General features: G+C 39.5%; 1 protein-coding gene across 1 annotated transcript in view; it reads left to right on the top strand.

Moving 5' to 3' along the window:
• Positions 1 to 5,011: 5,011 nt before the first annotated feature.
• Positions 5,012 to 17,536, top strand: part of LOC135464119 (sushi, von Willebrand factor type A, EGF and pentraxin domain-containing protein 1-like) — a 61,691-nt gene continuing 49,166 nt past the window's right edge. The window contains exons 1-10 of the mRNA XM_064741648.1: positions 5,012 to 5,144; positions 10,744 to 10,771; positions 11,117 to 11,201; positions 11,596 to 11,681; positions 12,990 to 13,196; positions 14,237 to 14,332; positions 14,883 to 15,001; positions 15,695 to 15,893; positions 16,436 to 16,596; positions 17,320 to 17,518. Coding sequence (XP_064597718.1) covers positions 5,076 to 5,144; positions 10,744 to 10,771; positions 11,117 to 11,201; positions 11,596 to 11,681; positions 12,990 to 13,196; positions 14,237 to 14,332; positions 14,883 to 15,001; positions 15,695 to 15,893; positions 16,436 to 16,596; positions 17,320 to 17,518 — 1,249 coding nt within the window. The 5' untranslated portion in view covers positions 5,012 to 5,075. The remainder of the gene's footprint in view (positions 5,145 to 10,743; positions 10,772 to 11,116; positions 11,202 to 11,595; positions 11,682 to 12,989; positions 13,197 to 14,236; positions 14,333 to 14,882; positions 15,002 to 15,694; positions 15,894 to 16,435; positions 16,597 to 17,319; positions 17,519 to 17,536) is intronic.

Raw genomic sequence — 17,536 nt, 5'->3', positions numbered from 1 at the left:
GATATAAATGTCGGATTGTTAATTTTGTATATTTATTTCATTGGTGTTATGCCTTACACAATTACCTAATCACATCATGAGATTTCTGCTGTCATCAGAAGGTATAAGCAGACTTCAGACAGGTATTCCTGTGATGACTGACAACCAGATTGGTACTCTCACGAGAAGGTATAATCAGACCGCTGTCCTCGCCATGAGATACAGCTAGAATGGTACTCTCACCAGAAGGTATAATCAGACCGTTGTCCTCGCTATGAGATACAGCCAGATTGGTACTCTCACCAGAAGGTATAATCAGACCGCTGCCCGGGCTATGAGATACAGCCAGATTGGTACTCTCACCAGAAGGTATAATCAGACCGTTGTCCTCGCTATGAGATACAGCCAGATTGGTACTCTCACCAGAAGGTATAATCAGACCGCTGCCCGGGCTATGAGATACAGCCAGATTGGTACTCTCACCAGAAGGTATAATCAGACTGTTGTCCTCGCTATGAGATACAGCCAGATTGGTACTCTCACCAGAAGGTATAATCAGACCGCTTTCCGGGCTATGAGATATAGCCAGATTGGTATTCTCACCAGAAGGTATAATCAGACCGCTGTCCGGGCTATGAGATACAGCCAGATTGGTACTCTCACCAGAAGGTATAATCAGACCGTTGTCCTCGCTATGAGATACAGCCAGATTGGTACTCTCACCAGAAGGTATAATCAGACCGCTGTCCGGGCTATGAGATACAGCCAAACTGGTACTCTCACCAGAAGGTATAATCAGACCGTTGTCCTCCCCATGAGATACTGCCAGATTTCTACTCTCACCAGAAAATTAACGACTTCATATCGCTATTCTCGCCATGAGATATAGCCAGATATAGTTCAACAGAAGGTATAATCAGAGCACTGTTCTCACCATGAAATAGAGCCAGATTGGTGCTCTCACCAGAAGGTATAATCAGAGCACTGTTCTCACCATGAAATAGAGCCAGATTGGTGCTCTCACCAGAAGGTATCAGTCCATTGTTTTCAATATGAGAATCAACCAGATTCCTACTGTGATCAAAATGCAAACCCAGACCACTGTTCTCGCCATGAGTTACAACCAGATTTCTACTCTCACAGAAGGTATAATCAGATCGCTATAATCGCCATGAGATACATCCACATTTCCACTCTAACTAAAAGGTATAATCAGACAACTGTACTTGTCATGAGATAGTCAGATTTCTACTCTCACCAGAACGTATAATCAGTCCGCTGTTCTCGCTATGAGATACAACCAGAATTTTACTTTCCCCAGAAGGTACCGCTGTTCTCACCATAAAATATAGCCAGGTTAGAGGGCCTGCTCTCACCAGAAAGTACCGGCCCGGATAGCACAGTTGGTAGAGCGTCCGCTTCGGGACCGGTAGATCCAGGATCAATCCTTGGTCGAGTCACACCTAAGACTTTAAAAGAGGAAGTTGTAACTTCCTCGCTTGGCGTTCAGCATGAAGGGGATAGTGCAACGACTGGTTGACCCGTATCAGTATAATGGCTCGGGCGGGGCGGCTTACTTGCCTTCGGTAAGTCGTCTCAGTGATCCAGCACTAAATAAAAGAGCGGTGGAAATCCGTCCTGCAACAAGGAGGCACATTACACGTGCATGCACCCTAATGATTCCTTCGTCGTCATATGACTGAAAAATTGTTGAGAACGACGTTAAACCCCAAGCACTCACTCACTCACTCACCAGAAAGTATAATCAAACTGCTGTCCTCGCTATGAGATACAGCCAGATTTAAACTCTCATCAGAAGGTATCATCATACCACTGTTTTCAGATTGCCATTCTCACCATGGGATATACAGCTATTTACTCTAACCAAAATATATAATCAGACCCCTGTTCTCGCTTTGAGATACTACCAGAATTCTACTTTTACCAGAAGGTACCGTTGTCCTCATCTTGACATATAGCTACATTAGAGGACCTGCTCTCACCAAAAGGTATAATCAGACCGCTGTTCTCGCCATGAGATACAACCAGATTAGTACCCTCACCGGAAGTTATAATCAGATCGCTGTTCTCGCTAGGAGATACACCCAGATTTCTACTCTCACCAAAAGGTATAATCAAACCGCTATTCTCGCCATGAGATACAACCAGATTAGTACCCTCACCGGAAGTTAAAATCAGACTGCTGTTCTCGCCATGAGATACACAAAGATTTCTGCTCTCACCAAAAGGTATAATCAGACCGCTGTTCTCGCCATGAGATACAACCAGATTAGTACCCTCACCGAAAGTTATAATCAGACCGCTGTTCTCGCTAGGAGATACAGCCAGATTTCTACTCTCTTCAAAAAGTATAATCAGACCACTGTTCTCACCACGAGATACAACCACACTTCTACTCTCTCCAGAACGTACCGCTGCTCTCACTATGAGATACAATCAGATGTCTACTCTCACCAAGAGATTCGAATCAGGTTACGTATGTCACCAGAAGATACGGTCTGATTGCCAGTCAGGTCATAAGATGGAATCAAATTGCTATTCTCATCAGGAAATTCCATCAGATGTCGATTATCATCATGAGATACAAACAGATATCTACTCTCAACAGAAGATATAATCACCTCGGTATGGTTCTCATGATAAGATCCAATGACATTGCTACTCTCGCCATGAGCGCCAATCAGATCGCTATTTTCATTATGAGATACAATCAAATGACTATTTTTGTCATGAGATACTATCAGATTGGTAATAACGTCATTACGTCAAATCAAATCGTTTCACTCATCATGAGATACAATCAAATTACTAGTCTTGCTATTGTTATTGCCTTGAGATCCAATCAGATCGCCATTTTCATCATAAGATCCAATCAGTACTCTCCAGGAGATCCAATCAGAATACTATTTTCGTCTCGGTGTTAGATGTTGCCAGACTGGTATTCTTGGCGTACTTTAGCCAATTCTGTGCCCAGAAGTGGATATACCTTTGGGGAATGCGAGAATGTTATAAAGTCATATTACGCACAAGAAACAGTTGCAGTGAATAAACAGAATCGTGCGTGTTGGTCACAACTTGTTTATAGATTCGGTATCATGTTCTATAAAAGGGCATAACGTTGGTGTGCTCGTAGATTCCTTTGTGTCACGAAAATCAAGTGAATCACCATTTTACGTGCGACAAGGGCTTTGCTTGTCATTATATCAACAGTGAGATACAAGCTACACCTGTGTCTGTTGAGGTATTGATTACACAGAACTAGGAAGTTCGTGCGGGAAACTAACACCTCCATGTACATGTACCTGAGGGAGAGGGGCCGGGCGCGCGTATAGGAGAGCTATGTGTCCATAGACCGCGAGATTTACTAGCCCAATCACAAGCCGGGCACAGTGAGGTGTAGAATATCGCGGTTCAGAGAAGGGTTACCGTGATTCAGAGTTTTCTTCAGCTTATCAGAACTTAACAAATCTTGCCAAGGACAGCCCATTTCATATCAACAAGTTTCACTTAATGCATCTCTACAAGCACATTTTATACCACATATATTCACTATGGTTCTGTATCAAAACGAATTGTACCTATAAGCGTTATATCAATATCTTTACCAGGACTTCAAATGTGGCGACATCTTCGTTTTTCCTTATATCTGGTGCACAGCACAATAAAGAATGAATAACTGAATGGTTATGGCTTAACACTACGTAATTCAGCATAATAGGATAGACCAGTAGTGTTAATGTCAATATAGTGCATATGTAGTCCAGGAGCCTAGGAGGATTTGTTTTTCACAGCAGGTTTGAGACCTGAAATATGAAGTTCGGACGCATATAGAAGCTCTTCTTCAGATTTCTATTCTGAACTAGTCTCACTGGGCACTGCCCAAACAAACATCTGATCGCACCCATTGCAAAATACACATGTATATGTGCACTCCAAGGTATGGTAAGAATCAAGCTGAAGTGTCAATTCCTGTACTTTGTTAACTTATGGAGAAACAACTCGAAATCGGTCATTGGTTCAGTGTAGAAAACTTAAGAAAGGGATGATGAACGAGTCCTTCTGGGCTCCCAGACTACAGTACTGTTAATGACAGAGGTGTCTGCTGTCTTTAGGATGGTGTTCCGTGAAGTTCGGCAACACTGTCAGTATTACGCAATTACATGGGGCCAGAGACAAAGAGACGGCATGATATCATAAAAACAAAACTGAAAGTACACAAATAAAGAATTCTTAAAAAGTATTCGTGCGTTTGGTCTATAACATTCCAAACCCATTGTCACCAAACGATTAAGATGTATAATGATCTATAATACACAACAGTTGCTGTAGATTATTATTGATGTTTTGGATGCTAAAAGAGTTAGCCAGTATAATGTCCGCGCAGCAGGGACTTGTCATTCAATCCCTCTGGTGCACTGGCTTGATTAAGCTCTCCAAGTTTCTGATTAATCAAGTTGTACATTGTATGTCTCTAAAGATATATTAATGGGTTATCCCAACGGGCCAGTCATGTACGTCTATATGTTGTCTTATATTTATTGCCAGAGCAACAATGCATGATGTTAATTACTGGACAGAGTTCCTTCAGGTATTTCTCTGCAGTGTCGATCAACTATAGCCATGCCCCTTAGTGCTGGCTCAAGGGGCTAATTGCTGAAGTACATATATATGTGTACATATGTACAACTCTGCGCTGAAATTTCCTATAGTCATGTGAGTTTAGAGTCAAGCAACGAAATGTGATATTGCCGTGGCTTCTGAGGCATGAATAATGGTAGTTTCGCAAAACCTTACACCGGTTCTATTGTGATCTCGTCCCATCGAGGTAGCTGATGGCACGGGGCGTGAGCCGATCCCTTAGCAGTGTGTCGTATGCCCTGGTACACACAGGCAGTGGACAACGCCCCACGTAAGATTACGTGCGATTTGCTCACCCGCGAAACTTTCAGTCAGATATTTCAACTATATAGACAGCTGTAAACTTGCATCATCTGTTCAGTCTGAGGAATATTCCACGATGGCATGTTAACGTGCCCATTCCATCCGGCAACAGGAAGCGACCACATTGCTGCATCATGACACCAACGGCACTCTTAGCCTTAATTGTATTGGTGATGCCGTCACCAATCTGGACACACTCAAGGGTAAGCCCATGACTCAGTAGTTTTGAACCACCTGTATGCATGGTGAAAATTTAACTAGGTCTATACTGACCAAACTCGAGATTTAATTTACTGGTTTTCTTTACTGATCTTCATGCAAGTGTACCTTCTGCAGTGTCACTTGAGGGATAATCTGAGCACAAAGTTCTGAAAAAGTTTATTGTTCTTATTTCACACGTACTATTAAGCAGCCATTAGTATTGGCTGACCCTTTTAATGTTTCATTACCCCATCCTGTACACTTTTTACCTAAAATTTCCACACATAATAATTGTACCTTATATAGGCCTACACATCAGATATGGCATATGTTTCTCACAAAAACATTCCAAACATAAATATATCTTTTTATTTAAGGCGGGGGCTGGCAATAGTATATACACTATTATCAAAAGATATATCAATCATATATCTGTTGAAATGTAACAAATGTAACATTTTTACATTGGTTTCGTTATCTTTTCCCAACCATAATAAACACCAATAATCTTATTTGAAATATACACAGTTCATCATCACTTTCCAATTAACATTATTAAAAAGCATCAGTTTTCCTCCAAATTTGATGTTAAAAACAGAGTTATGACACCTATGCTCTTTCCCAAAACGAAAATATTAAGAGAATGTCAAATGTTCTACACACTGTGATTCCCAACATGTGTTTAACCTTACGCCCCCTATGATAATTATTTGGCACAATGTTATACAACACAAAACATTTTTAATGTGAAACGCTTGGTGAGTATTAAATTGACATTAAGATATAGTGTTAGATTACATCTTATTTTTATCATTTTTGTTAATTTTCCAAGACTTAAATTTATGGTGTTGATGTAAGTAAAAGTTTAACATTATGAAACTCTCCTTTATCCACCACAGTCAAATTCTTGGATTTAACATTATTAACGTTGTGTATAGAACGTTATGTTTTATGAGTGTTTTGGAATGTTTACTTCACTGTTCGATTTGTTGAACACGTATATATTTGAGTGTGTGTTTACTTCTCTTCCACGTTCAGATATAGAGATAAATTATATTGGACATCTACATTGAGACCATATCGAATATCGCTTATATACATATACCTCTCTTTGAAATGGAATCCATGCCTGCTGGTTGTTTATTCTGTTCTGCATAGTATGAAAGGTAAATAGTTATACAGACAAACACATGTAGACTACCAGTCTATATAGATCAACAGGATCAAGGTGGTGGGGTGGTGGGGCGTAAGCACATAACACGTAAGCATAATAATTATTTGTATGACAGGACAGTGATTAGTATGATTTTTAAATTTCGAGATATACATATGTATCAACAATTTATATCAACGTGATTGTTATTAGAAATCCGTGGTATTATTATGCAAAAAAACGCTGAACAAAATATTCGAACAATCTGTATATAATCACCCGATAAGAAGTTAAACGCTAAGCCTATACACAAAATCTGTATTTAACTATATGAAGTCAATACCAAATAAAAATTGCTAGTCGATTCCATTTTACAATAAATACCTAAATTATATGCATGGGCCCATTTATACCGAGCGCCATTTTTATTCCTAAAACAATTAATATGGATAAAATATTTTAATACGCCCAATTACTAGGCCTATATATGTGCGGCATACAAGTGTACAAGTTGTACACAGTAGGGCTGTTGTGAGGATATGCACATCCACATGTATGATTTTGTGTATATATCAGAAGTACACAAGTTGTGAGCCTAATTTGTGCAGCACATTCACAATGACATACAGTGCGTACATGGATGTGCAAGTTTCTATGGGCAACGCATTAGTAGGCCTACGAACGTGTACATATATGATCAAGCATATATGGTAGGCTATACATGTTGGGCACGACATAATTTATACATGCCGATCATTTTGTTGCAAAACTGCCACCTTTGTTTTTTTTTTGTGTGTTTTTTTTCATTTATTTGATTGGACTTTTACGCTGTGCTCAAGACTATTCGACTTTTACGAATGTGACCAGCATTGGGCCTATTTGGGGGCAGAAAACTGAAGGACTATATTACCATGCATTTATCGGGAATGATCTATACACAGGCCGACAAGGATTTTGGCCATTTCATTCAACCATGGAAACATTTTTTTTCTATTCGAGAGATCGGGGTTTGATTGGTGTTACATGCATGCCCACCTCGATCGGCATCACATATGGTTTTCAGCTTTCTCTGGGCATTCTCTCGGTGGACTGCATAAAACCGTCTATGCGTGGAGAATGTGGATCACGTTGTCGTCATGTGACCCAACTTGGTTAAAATGGCGGCAACGTCAGAAATTTCTTCAAGTTGTTACTCAGGCTCTATGTGAGGTTTTGTGTATAATTCTGCCTTTTTCAACATATACCCGATACCATGTTTTAACATATAACCATTCTGATCAGCCGCAGTGTTTCATCTTTGTGAGTTTGTCGAAGACAGGCATGCACTCAGACGAAACGCTGACAGGTGACTGGAGGCCTATTACTGTAGGCCCCTACTTGTGGTACGTGCTGTTCACAGGCACTTGGAACCCATCGATAGAGTAAAATAAAATACTACAATATATGGCGCCCTAGAATGATATTCATTGCTTTGAGTATTTGGGTTCTTCACTAGGACCAGGAGGTGATAAATAACATGGAGCTAAATGGATGAAATGCTGAGTTTTGCCGATTTCTAACTTTTCAAAGATCTAGAGGACAATGAAACTATCATATTTGAAGGTTAGGCACATTCTGATTACTTTTCCAGAAAAAATACTTATCTAAAGCCTCTACTTTTCATTATTCATGCTAAAATCTTATTCAAATCCTATCTAGCCTGGGTTAAATTTGGTTTGATTTTGCCCCAGTACTCTATGGTCACGAGAGTGTGCTGGTGATTGGCTCACAGTAGCTACGACATCACTTAAAAACTATGAGGAATAACTATCCTAAAGCACCATATACAGTAGTATTTTATTTTGCTGTATTTGTCGGTTCCAAGTGCCTGTGGTGCTGTTGGGTTATCAGTATGATCATGGGGCATTCAGACTGCCCATTCAGCGCGGACACCGTTATCCACTAATTTGAGGTGATGGTAGCTGCACGGGTCAAATAGTTGGGTCAAACAGTTGGTGCAAATGTCTAATTGATGTGTGAGACTAAAGGCCAACTATAAGTATAAAGCCAACTATACGATGAAGGTCCATTGGCCTAAAGACTGGCCCCCTAGGCCAATCACACTAGAGTCCTACTGATGGATAGTCCAAATACCTACTGTATACTGGCACTAGTATGAAGGTGTGGTTCACTAGTCCACCAAACGATGACATGATGCAACAGATAAGGAAAACATTTTTTGAACATAAACAATACATAGGTCTCTGTCTGCCAGCAACCCTTGGATGGTCGTGGGTTTCCTCCATAATGCTGGCAGCCATTGTATAAGTGAAATATTCTTGAGTATGGCATAAAACACCAATGAAACGAATAAATAAATCCACATAGCTTAGAAATGTCTTCAGTGTAAAAGTTTGAGCACAATTGGGAGAAGCTCCAGCACAAGATTTGTGCAATGAGTGAGAGATGTGTATGCAGATTAAGTGATCCTTGCCTAATCGTATGATGCAGGAATGTGGACTTCTGAATGCAGAGTTCTTGATTTGTCTAATCAGTTAATGATTTGATGTTTTAAGACTTTTGGCATAACAGAGAGCATGTTAGCGTGTACATATGCTATTGGGCTGTGCCACATCAATTATTTCCAGAGTTATTGCCCTTTAAAAAAGAATGCAAACTTGTAGATAGTGAGTCCTCGGTGGTGCATCTCATTCTACCGTTAAGATTGGATATTTGTGAAAGTTTGTAGGCAGGACAGTCAGAGACCATGTGAGAATGTGCACATGTTATTTAGGTTGCATTGATTTTTTCCAGAGTTATTGCCCTTTGAGCATAGAATGAAGACTTGTAGATAGTGAGTCCTTGTCAACACATCTCGTGTCGTTATGATTGGATATTTGTGAAATTTTGTAGGCAGGACAGTCAGAGACCATGTGAGAATGAGCATATGTTATTTAGGTTGCATTGATTTTTTCCAGAGTTATTGCCCTTTGAGCATAGAATGAAGACTTGTAGATAGTGAGTCCTTGTCAACACATCTCGTGTCGTTATGATTGGATATTTGTGAAAGTTTGTAGGCAGGACAGTCAGAGACCATGTGAGAATGTGCATATGTTATTTAGGTTGCATTGATTTTTTCCAGAGTTATTGCCCTTTGAGCATAGAGTGAAGACTTGTAGATAGTGAGTCCTTGTCAACACATCTCGTGTCGTTATGATTGGATATTTGTGAAAGTTTGTAGGCAGGACAGTCAGAGACCATGTGAGAATGTGCATATGTTATTTAGGTTGCATTGATTTTTTCCAGAGTTATTGCCCTTTGAGCATAGAGTGAAGACTTGTAGATAGTGAGTCCTTGTCAACACATCTCGTGTCGTTATGATTGGATATTTGTGAAAGTTTGTAGGCAGGACAGTCAGAGACCATGTGAGAATGTGCATATGTTATTTAGGTTGCATTGATTTTTTCCAGAGTTATTGCCCTTTGAACATAGAATGAAGACTTGTAGATAGTGAGTCCTTGTCAACACATCTCATGTCGTTATGATTGGATATTTGTGAAAGTTTGTAGGTAGGACAGTCAGAGACCATGTGAGAATGAGCATATGTTATTTAGGTTGCATTGATTTTTTCCAGAGTTATTGCCCTTTGAGCATAGAATGAAGACTTGTAGATAGTGAGTCCTTGTCAACACATCTCGTGTCGTTATGATTGGATATTTGTGAAAGTTTGTAGGCAGGACAGTCAGAGACCATGTGAGAATGTGCACATGTTATTTAGGTTGCATTGATTTTTTCCCCAGAGCTGTTGCCCTTTGAGCATAGAATCTGAATGGGGATTTGAAGATAGTGAATGCTTGACACATGTATGTAGCATGTCCAGTCCCTAGTATTCACTTCCTGACCATTGCTGTTTGGGTTTATTTCTAACATGTCTCCTCAGGCTTTTATATACGGTACCACATCTCAGTTCTGTATGCTGAGTGGGTAGGCAGTATATTACTACACCTACCGTCATCTTGTGAACTAATGTGATCCTATTTTGATGTTATAATGCATAACCATAATGCAATCAGTCTGTTGAGTATAGCTTTGAGGTGATTTTGCATCTTCTTTGGGCTCTTGTTTTTTTTCTTCATTATTTGAACTTGCATGATGGTGAATTGTCTGAGCTACATTGGTCAGTATTGCAATATAGGCCTTTAGTAGTCATCATATCCAATGGTAGAAAGCATTGGCTGTTTTTCATATTTGGTCTTGAAAAGTCACAGAAATTTATGAATGTTTGTTTTGAAATATCTCTGGTCACCCTGATTATCTCACAGATAGAAACACTCACCACAAAGTGTATTGTAAAAATTGTACTGAAATAGCTAGTACTGTATTGAATTTCTCATACTAATTACTGTTCTTAATTAACTAATATTTGTCTTCAGCTGGCTGCAATTGGTTATTTTCCTTTACATTGACAGGGTATCCACCTTAGCTGTCCACAGGATGGTAAGTACAAATTGAAAAAATAAAATTAAATGAACAAAATCTTTGTAAATTATTTGCTGATAGCAGTATTTAAAACTGGTGACAGTTGGTTTGCATAAAAATTAAACATAGTAACATGGTATTGTTTTTGGAAAAAAATTAGTAAAGAAATTTGATATTAAGCAAATCTAAATTGGTTTGAAAAGTTTCAAAGATTATTGTTATACATATGGTTGACATTTTCCAACTTGCAATTATTAGTTTCATAAGGAATGGTCAAGAAGAAGTTTTTTAATGCTATGGATGTAGCTTACATTTATGATGAGATACAATTCCACAGTGTACAAAGTTCAGTTCTCATTTTAGGTTGGAACCTCTTGGATGGCTCCTGTGTCAAGTTGCTGAAGGATCATATACAGGGATGGAAAGCAGCCCAGTCCTTCTGTCAAAGGTACATTTTGGTGACAAATCATTTGATGTCATTCAGGTTATGTATATATGAGGATTGTTGTGACTTCAGTTTGTGCCCTATGGAACATATCACACATGTCAATCAACCTTTCGCTTTGTATTTACAGTTACTGGTAGTATGTCTTTCAAACTGGTAGCATCAAAAGAACACGAGTTGTTGACTTGGTATCATGCATATTTGTGAAGCCGAGTAATTAAAAGTAGAACATTAATCATCAATTTAAGCAAAGTTCTAAGACCTTGCCTCTAAAGATCAATTTTTTGATGACATTTTAGGTCATTGACCATATTTTAGGTTCACATTACTTCATGGGTTATCTAATTGCAAACTGTTTGTTAATGTTATGGTATGATTGCTTATGATTTCCACACAGTGTTGGAGCACGTCTGGTCAGGCTGGATGACCATTGGATGACACAGATGGCTGGAGAGCTGGCCGAAGTCTCCAACTTTTGGATTGGTAAGTTTAACCTCTGTCATCCAGTTAGATCTGATATACTCTTTTATAGCATAATGACATCACTGCTAAAATGTGCAGTGCATTGCAGACTTAGGAAACAGATACATCTGAAAGATGATGGCACAGATAAAAGTGGCTGGCAAATAGAAAAATAGCAAAATACAAACCCCGAATGATCTGGGTGGAATCAGTAGTGGTTAGCTGGTGGCCGCAGCAGGCGCTGCCACACTGGCTTACATTACTGGAACAATTTGTCCACCAACTGCTGCGCCTGTAATTTTGTTATTTGCAATAATAAGAAAATATCTATTAAAAGTTCCAAATGAGTTGTTTCATGTATTTGTACACCCAATTTCCTCAATGTGAAAGAGCCACTTTCAGTGCATTTTATGCACATCTTAAAGTTGGTTTTTGCGACAAAACTACATTGGTTCAATGGTCTAATTTTAGGGCTTCAAAAAGGTATAATTTTATCAATTTACACTGAAAAACGCCTTCAGAATAGGCAATATCATGAATAGCCAAAGATCATTACGACAGCTTCAAAGAAATACACACAGATGTGTTCATGCTATAAAGTGTCAATGTTTTATCACATTGGTTCCTAAGCTTTCTCCGGCTTTTTAAAATTGGTGAATATATAGTTTTTCCAGCTTATGCATATGTATTAATTAAGGTGGTTTTAACATTTAGAGTAATCTGTCCAAGTTCAATCTCTAAAACAGCGTTTTGATGAAACGAATGATACTTGCCACATGATAAAACCACTGTGTAAGTCAGTTACCACCTTTGGGTTGGGTATCTGTGCTAGAGGATGAGTCAGTCTTCGCCGTCTTTTGTCATCTCAGTCGTTTGGCAACCTTTGTGACAAAATTCGGTCTTGACTGGGTGATCATCTAGCTTGAACACGCCAACTTCAGGCGGTAACAGTTACATATTATATAGCAGCTACAGAGGTTTACATGATCATTGTCTATATGGGTATAGATCCCACAACACCTCGTGACAGTGCTACCTTATATTCCATTCTCATGTAGAAGATGTGGTCAACCTGTTTGCAACAATATTGGTCACTATTGATTCATAGTTTGGCAATTCAGGTGCATGTATACAACTAAAGCTTGTGTCAAAGATTGTTAAAGATGTACATATACATCTACATTTTTTTTAAGTAGATCACAGACTCTTGCCCTGCTTGGGAAGGTGTACATTTCCCCTTCAAGTTCCCCACATGTATGTGTGCAAATGGCAGTGTTACTGAATTATTTGTATTTTCAATGAAGAAAGTCTGGTGTTCATTTAAAACAGGATTCAGCACAAATTCACAGAAGCAGTCCACATGGGCAGATAACTCTGTCAGCTCTCCGTCTGTGGGCTTTTGGTCAGATGGGTTTCCTTACCCTGCTGAAGACAAGTGTGTCTATGTGACAAATTCATCCGGGTTGTATTTGTGGAGTGAGGGGTCCTGTGATTTACTGATGAACTACATGTGTCAGCGCTCTGCCTGCTCACAAGGTAAACATAGGTCATATTCAAACTAAACAAGTAACTGTAAGATGAGTGAATAAGCGAATGAAAGTAGGACAAGCTCTGTTTGTTAAGCCATGTTCACACAATGAGATTTGTATTCTAGACTATGAAATAGCAGTTGTCAAATTTTCATTTGATTTCATTTGAGTTCAAGGAGTGAGTTTCATAGTCACAGTTTCAGTCAGTATGATCATGATTCTCCGTGTACATGTTTGTATAGTCAGTACATGATGATGGCCAGTCTATTGGATTAATGCAGGGAACCAGGCCCAGTTTCACGAAACTTCCTAAGTCTAGTAAATTGCTTAAGTCGAAATGTTTTTGCCTAAGTCCAGGATGGAGTGTTTCTCGACAAAACTTAAGTCAAACGCTTCCTAAGTATAGTATTAAGTTATAAATAACTTAAGAAGTTTCGAGAAAGCTGAATGTACTTCACACTAATTCTTATGAGTGAAAATGACAATTATCAGTTGAAGCTTTATGATTCTTTACACTGTTGATAAGCAGTGCATCTTAATTCCTTTATGCCATGCAGCTGAATCATTCTGACCGGCCCGGATAGCACAGTTGGTAGAGCGTCCACTTCGGGACCGGTAGATCCAGGATCAATCCTTGGTCGAGTCACACCTAAGACTTTAAAAGAGGAAGTTGTAACTTCCTCGCTTGGCGTTCAGCATGAAGGGGATAGTGCAACGACTGGTTGACCCGTATCAGTATAATGGCTCGGGCGGGGCGGCTTACTTGCCTTCGGTAAGTCGTCTCAGTGATGCAGCACTAAATAAAAGAGCGGTGGAAATCCGTCCTGCAACAAGGAGGCACATTACACGTGCATGCACCCTAATGATTCCTTCGTCGTCATATGACTGAAAAATTGTTGAGTACGACGTTAAACCCCAAGCACTCGCACTCAATCATTCTGAAATATCAATGTCACTTTCATATTAACTGCATACATGTACCTGCAAATGAACCTCCATGCAAAATGACAAGGTGAAAATGTTGTAATTGTCATGTTGACATTTCAGGTTCATTTCACTGTAGCAGAGACGCCTGTATTAATGAGAAGTGGGTGTGCGATGGGGTTGATGACTGCAGGGATTACTCAGATGAACTTGGATGCAGTGAGTTCTCAGTGTCAGAGATACACATGTCCAGGAACATCCAGGAACTGCCGCTCCCTCATCCACAAAGCTATAAGCTGGCTAAGTTGATTGTAACTCTCATGTGTTGCCATGGAATTCACAATCAACTTAGCCTACATGTACGACAGATTTGTGAAACAGAGAGTCCAGCAAAATGGCCATATCTAAATATCGCTTTATTAGTCACCGACCATGTACAACCTGGAAGTCTGTCAGTCCATCACGAACTAGTTTCTGGACTTTTTTTCAAAATGGTTAATCAAATTGAATTGGAACATGGTGCATGTCCCCACCATCCCCACCATCCCCACCAAGTTTCAGATCAAGTTTGAGGTTTCTGCAATTTCCTCCATTGTCAAAAAAAACTGTAGTTTTTCTTCTGTTGTGAACCTCCTTCTTTTTCTTTTTCTTATTATTGCAAAATCTCAGAGTGGTAGGGAGTATGTAAGTTAAATGCCATAAACATATTATAATTTCCATTTATGCCCAGAAGTTGTTCACAAGTTTAATTTGAATGAAAATGTTTTAGGTTCAAGATGTTCATATCATCAGAAAGGCTCTGCGGGAACCATCACACAGGGTGACCTGTCACAGGAAATCTGCTATTGGTTAATTGAGGGACCAATGGGATCTAACATCAAGCTCAATGTACGCACTCACCTGCATTCCAGTGTCTGACTTTGACCCACATCTATTATCGAACACTGCATATGTATTGTGTATCTCTCTGGTTTAATTATCAAACTTCTCTACAGAAAGTTGAAGGATTGAAGGATTATTTCTTTACTGCACATCAGCAGTGTTTTCATCCATATCTTGGCAATACAGTAACATGTGTCTGAAAACAGTTTCCATATCTGCATGTACATAATGTGTCCAGGTCCATGTATTCAGTGTGGGCTATGTTATGTAGTGCACATGAACACCAGAATCACTACACCTATGTCATATGACACATAGGGTACGAGGTACGAGGTTCGGATAGTGAAGTTTTATAAGCAGATTGCTTTCATTGTTCACAGACCTTTGTGGCAATAATTCAGCAGTCGTTGATGTTCTCTTGTTTGGTCTTGAGTGATCCAAGGTCACTGAGGCCCACTTGTCCTCCACCAACATGACTTATCACACATCGGAAAGCTCGCCAGTATCTCGTTTAAGGTCGTTGGCCATGACCAAGCCGGCACTACAGTTTCCTCCACAGCTGACCACTATGGTATACATGTGTTTTAAAGAAGTCTACTACAACAGCCTGTGGTTGAGTCTACAAGAGCTCAGAAAGTATATAGAATGTACATGTACATGTATTTGATCTGTTTTCTTGGTTGATTATTCTCTGCCCAGATCTCCTCGGTAAGCCCTGATTTTAGCCTGGGTGATTTGCTAATATTTGCTGGTGGAAGGACAGAGGCCTCCTCCAAACTGCTGTCCAGAGTACCCCCTGGCTCCATCCCCCTTGAGATCTGGAGTGCTAGTAATCTTGTGTTCATCAAATACAACAAAGGATCACAGATCTCTTTTATTACGGCTGAGTGGATGGCTAGTAAGTTCCTCTGTCATATGCTCCTTTATTGTCTCTACAAATTATGTAAAAAGGTTCAGGCAAACCATTCAATAACAATTGAAAGATGCACTCAGGTAAATTGTTCAGTAATAATTTTTGTAAAAATTTTCACTTTTATGAACTTCAGATCAGGTTAGAAAAACAGCTGAGCCCTATCAGTGCATAAATTTGCATATTTAATGGATTCTGTGACTCTCATTGGCTGTTGCTTTCATGTAGTAACAGCTGTAAAGGTTTGTGTAATCTCAGATCAAGTTAGAAAACCAGCCTCATCCATGCTTACATGTAAATTTTGTGATCTTTTGTAAATGAATTCTGTAAGTTTTATTGATTGTTGGTGTCCATACAGTAATTCATTCCGAGATTGTATTTATTTTAAACAAATTACGTGTGTGAGTTAATTTTGTGGCACTCATGTCCGTTTCAAAAACCAGCTTGAACCCTACATATACATTATGAATTTAGGCTGAAAAGTATATTCTCTGAATGTTTTTTTTTTCTTTATAACCTTTGACTTGCAGTTAGTGTGGAGGCAGGGAAGTCTGGTCCATTCTTACAGAGCTTAACGGCAGGTTCAGTAGCCTCCACTGTGTCAGTTCATGGGACAGGTGTAGCTCTGGGTGGTCAGGAATTTGTCTGGGTGATGACAGCTGAAGCACCCCGTAAACTGGTTACCATAGTGGTAAGATCAGCCCCCTAGCCAGGGTTACAAACTTCTGCTGAAAAGCGACGCATACATTTACTAATTCTGATTGATTTGTTTATCCCTAAGACTGGGATTTAAAATCAGTGTTTTCATCATCTTCAGTTAAGGTGGTTTAAATCCAATGTCAGAATGCTTAACTATTTCCGGACTTAACACAGTCGGCTCTCCATCGGCTGTCAGATAGCTGATATGGATCAGTGGTGTACTCTGGGCACTCTGGTTTCCCCCACCCGTAAACCTGAAGGCAGGTGAAACAGCAATCAGGTAAATGAATATGAAGCTGACTGTTTACCTCACTGATGTCCTAGAGGGGTCACTTCACTTTAGGGAAACTGCATCAGTAATATCTCCATATGCAGCCAGGTATTTGTCAACTAGAAGACAAAATGTAATTATGCTTTAAAGAATAACTGTAGGAGTCACTCCTCTTTGGCATGCCTCTAATGAACTTGTCCCTCTATAATCATCTGAAGGATTTGAGCAGAGCCTTCACAGGCACCCATTAACCCTACCATGTGCCGTCTTATAAGTAGCAAATACTTGAGATCTGTATTAAGCACCACCCAAATGACCTGGTAAATGAACTGATCAGAGTGTCAGATTGACAGTGTTTTGGGTGGGGCATGTAGTGGAGACATTCACTCAGAGTTAAGATTTTCTCTTGTTAGGTTTATAATTGTTTATGTTTTTTATCTCTAGTTTGAGGATTTCCAGTTGGTTGATGGTGATCTAGTTGAAGTGATTGACGGTAATATGCTGGAGGCCCCAGTCCTGGTCCACTACCCCTCCAGCATAACACAGCCGCATGTCATAATATCAACTGGGAAAAATGTACTGGTGCATCTTAAAACTGGAGTCTATTCTCCAGCTCGAAAATTTAGGTTTTCCTACAAACAAGGTAACACTTTTGTTATTA

The sequence above is a fragment of the Liolophura sinensis genome, chromosome 1, assembly GCF_032854445.1.
Source record: "Liolophura sinensis isolate JHLJ2023 chromosome 1, CUHK_Ljap_v2, whole genome shotgun sequence".
In the NCBI taxonomy this organism is placed as follows: domain Eukaryota; kingdom Metazoa; phylum Mollusca; class Polyplacophora; order Chitonida; family Chitonidae; genus Liolophura; species Liolophura sinensis.
Note: the sequence above shows the minus strand (reverse complement) of the source record. Positions and strands in the feature narration are given on the sequence as shown.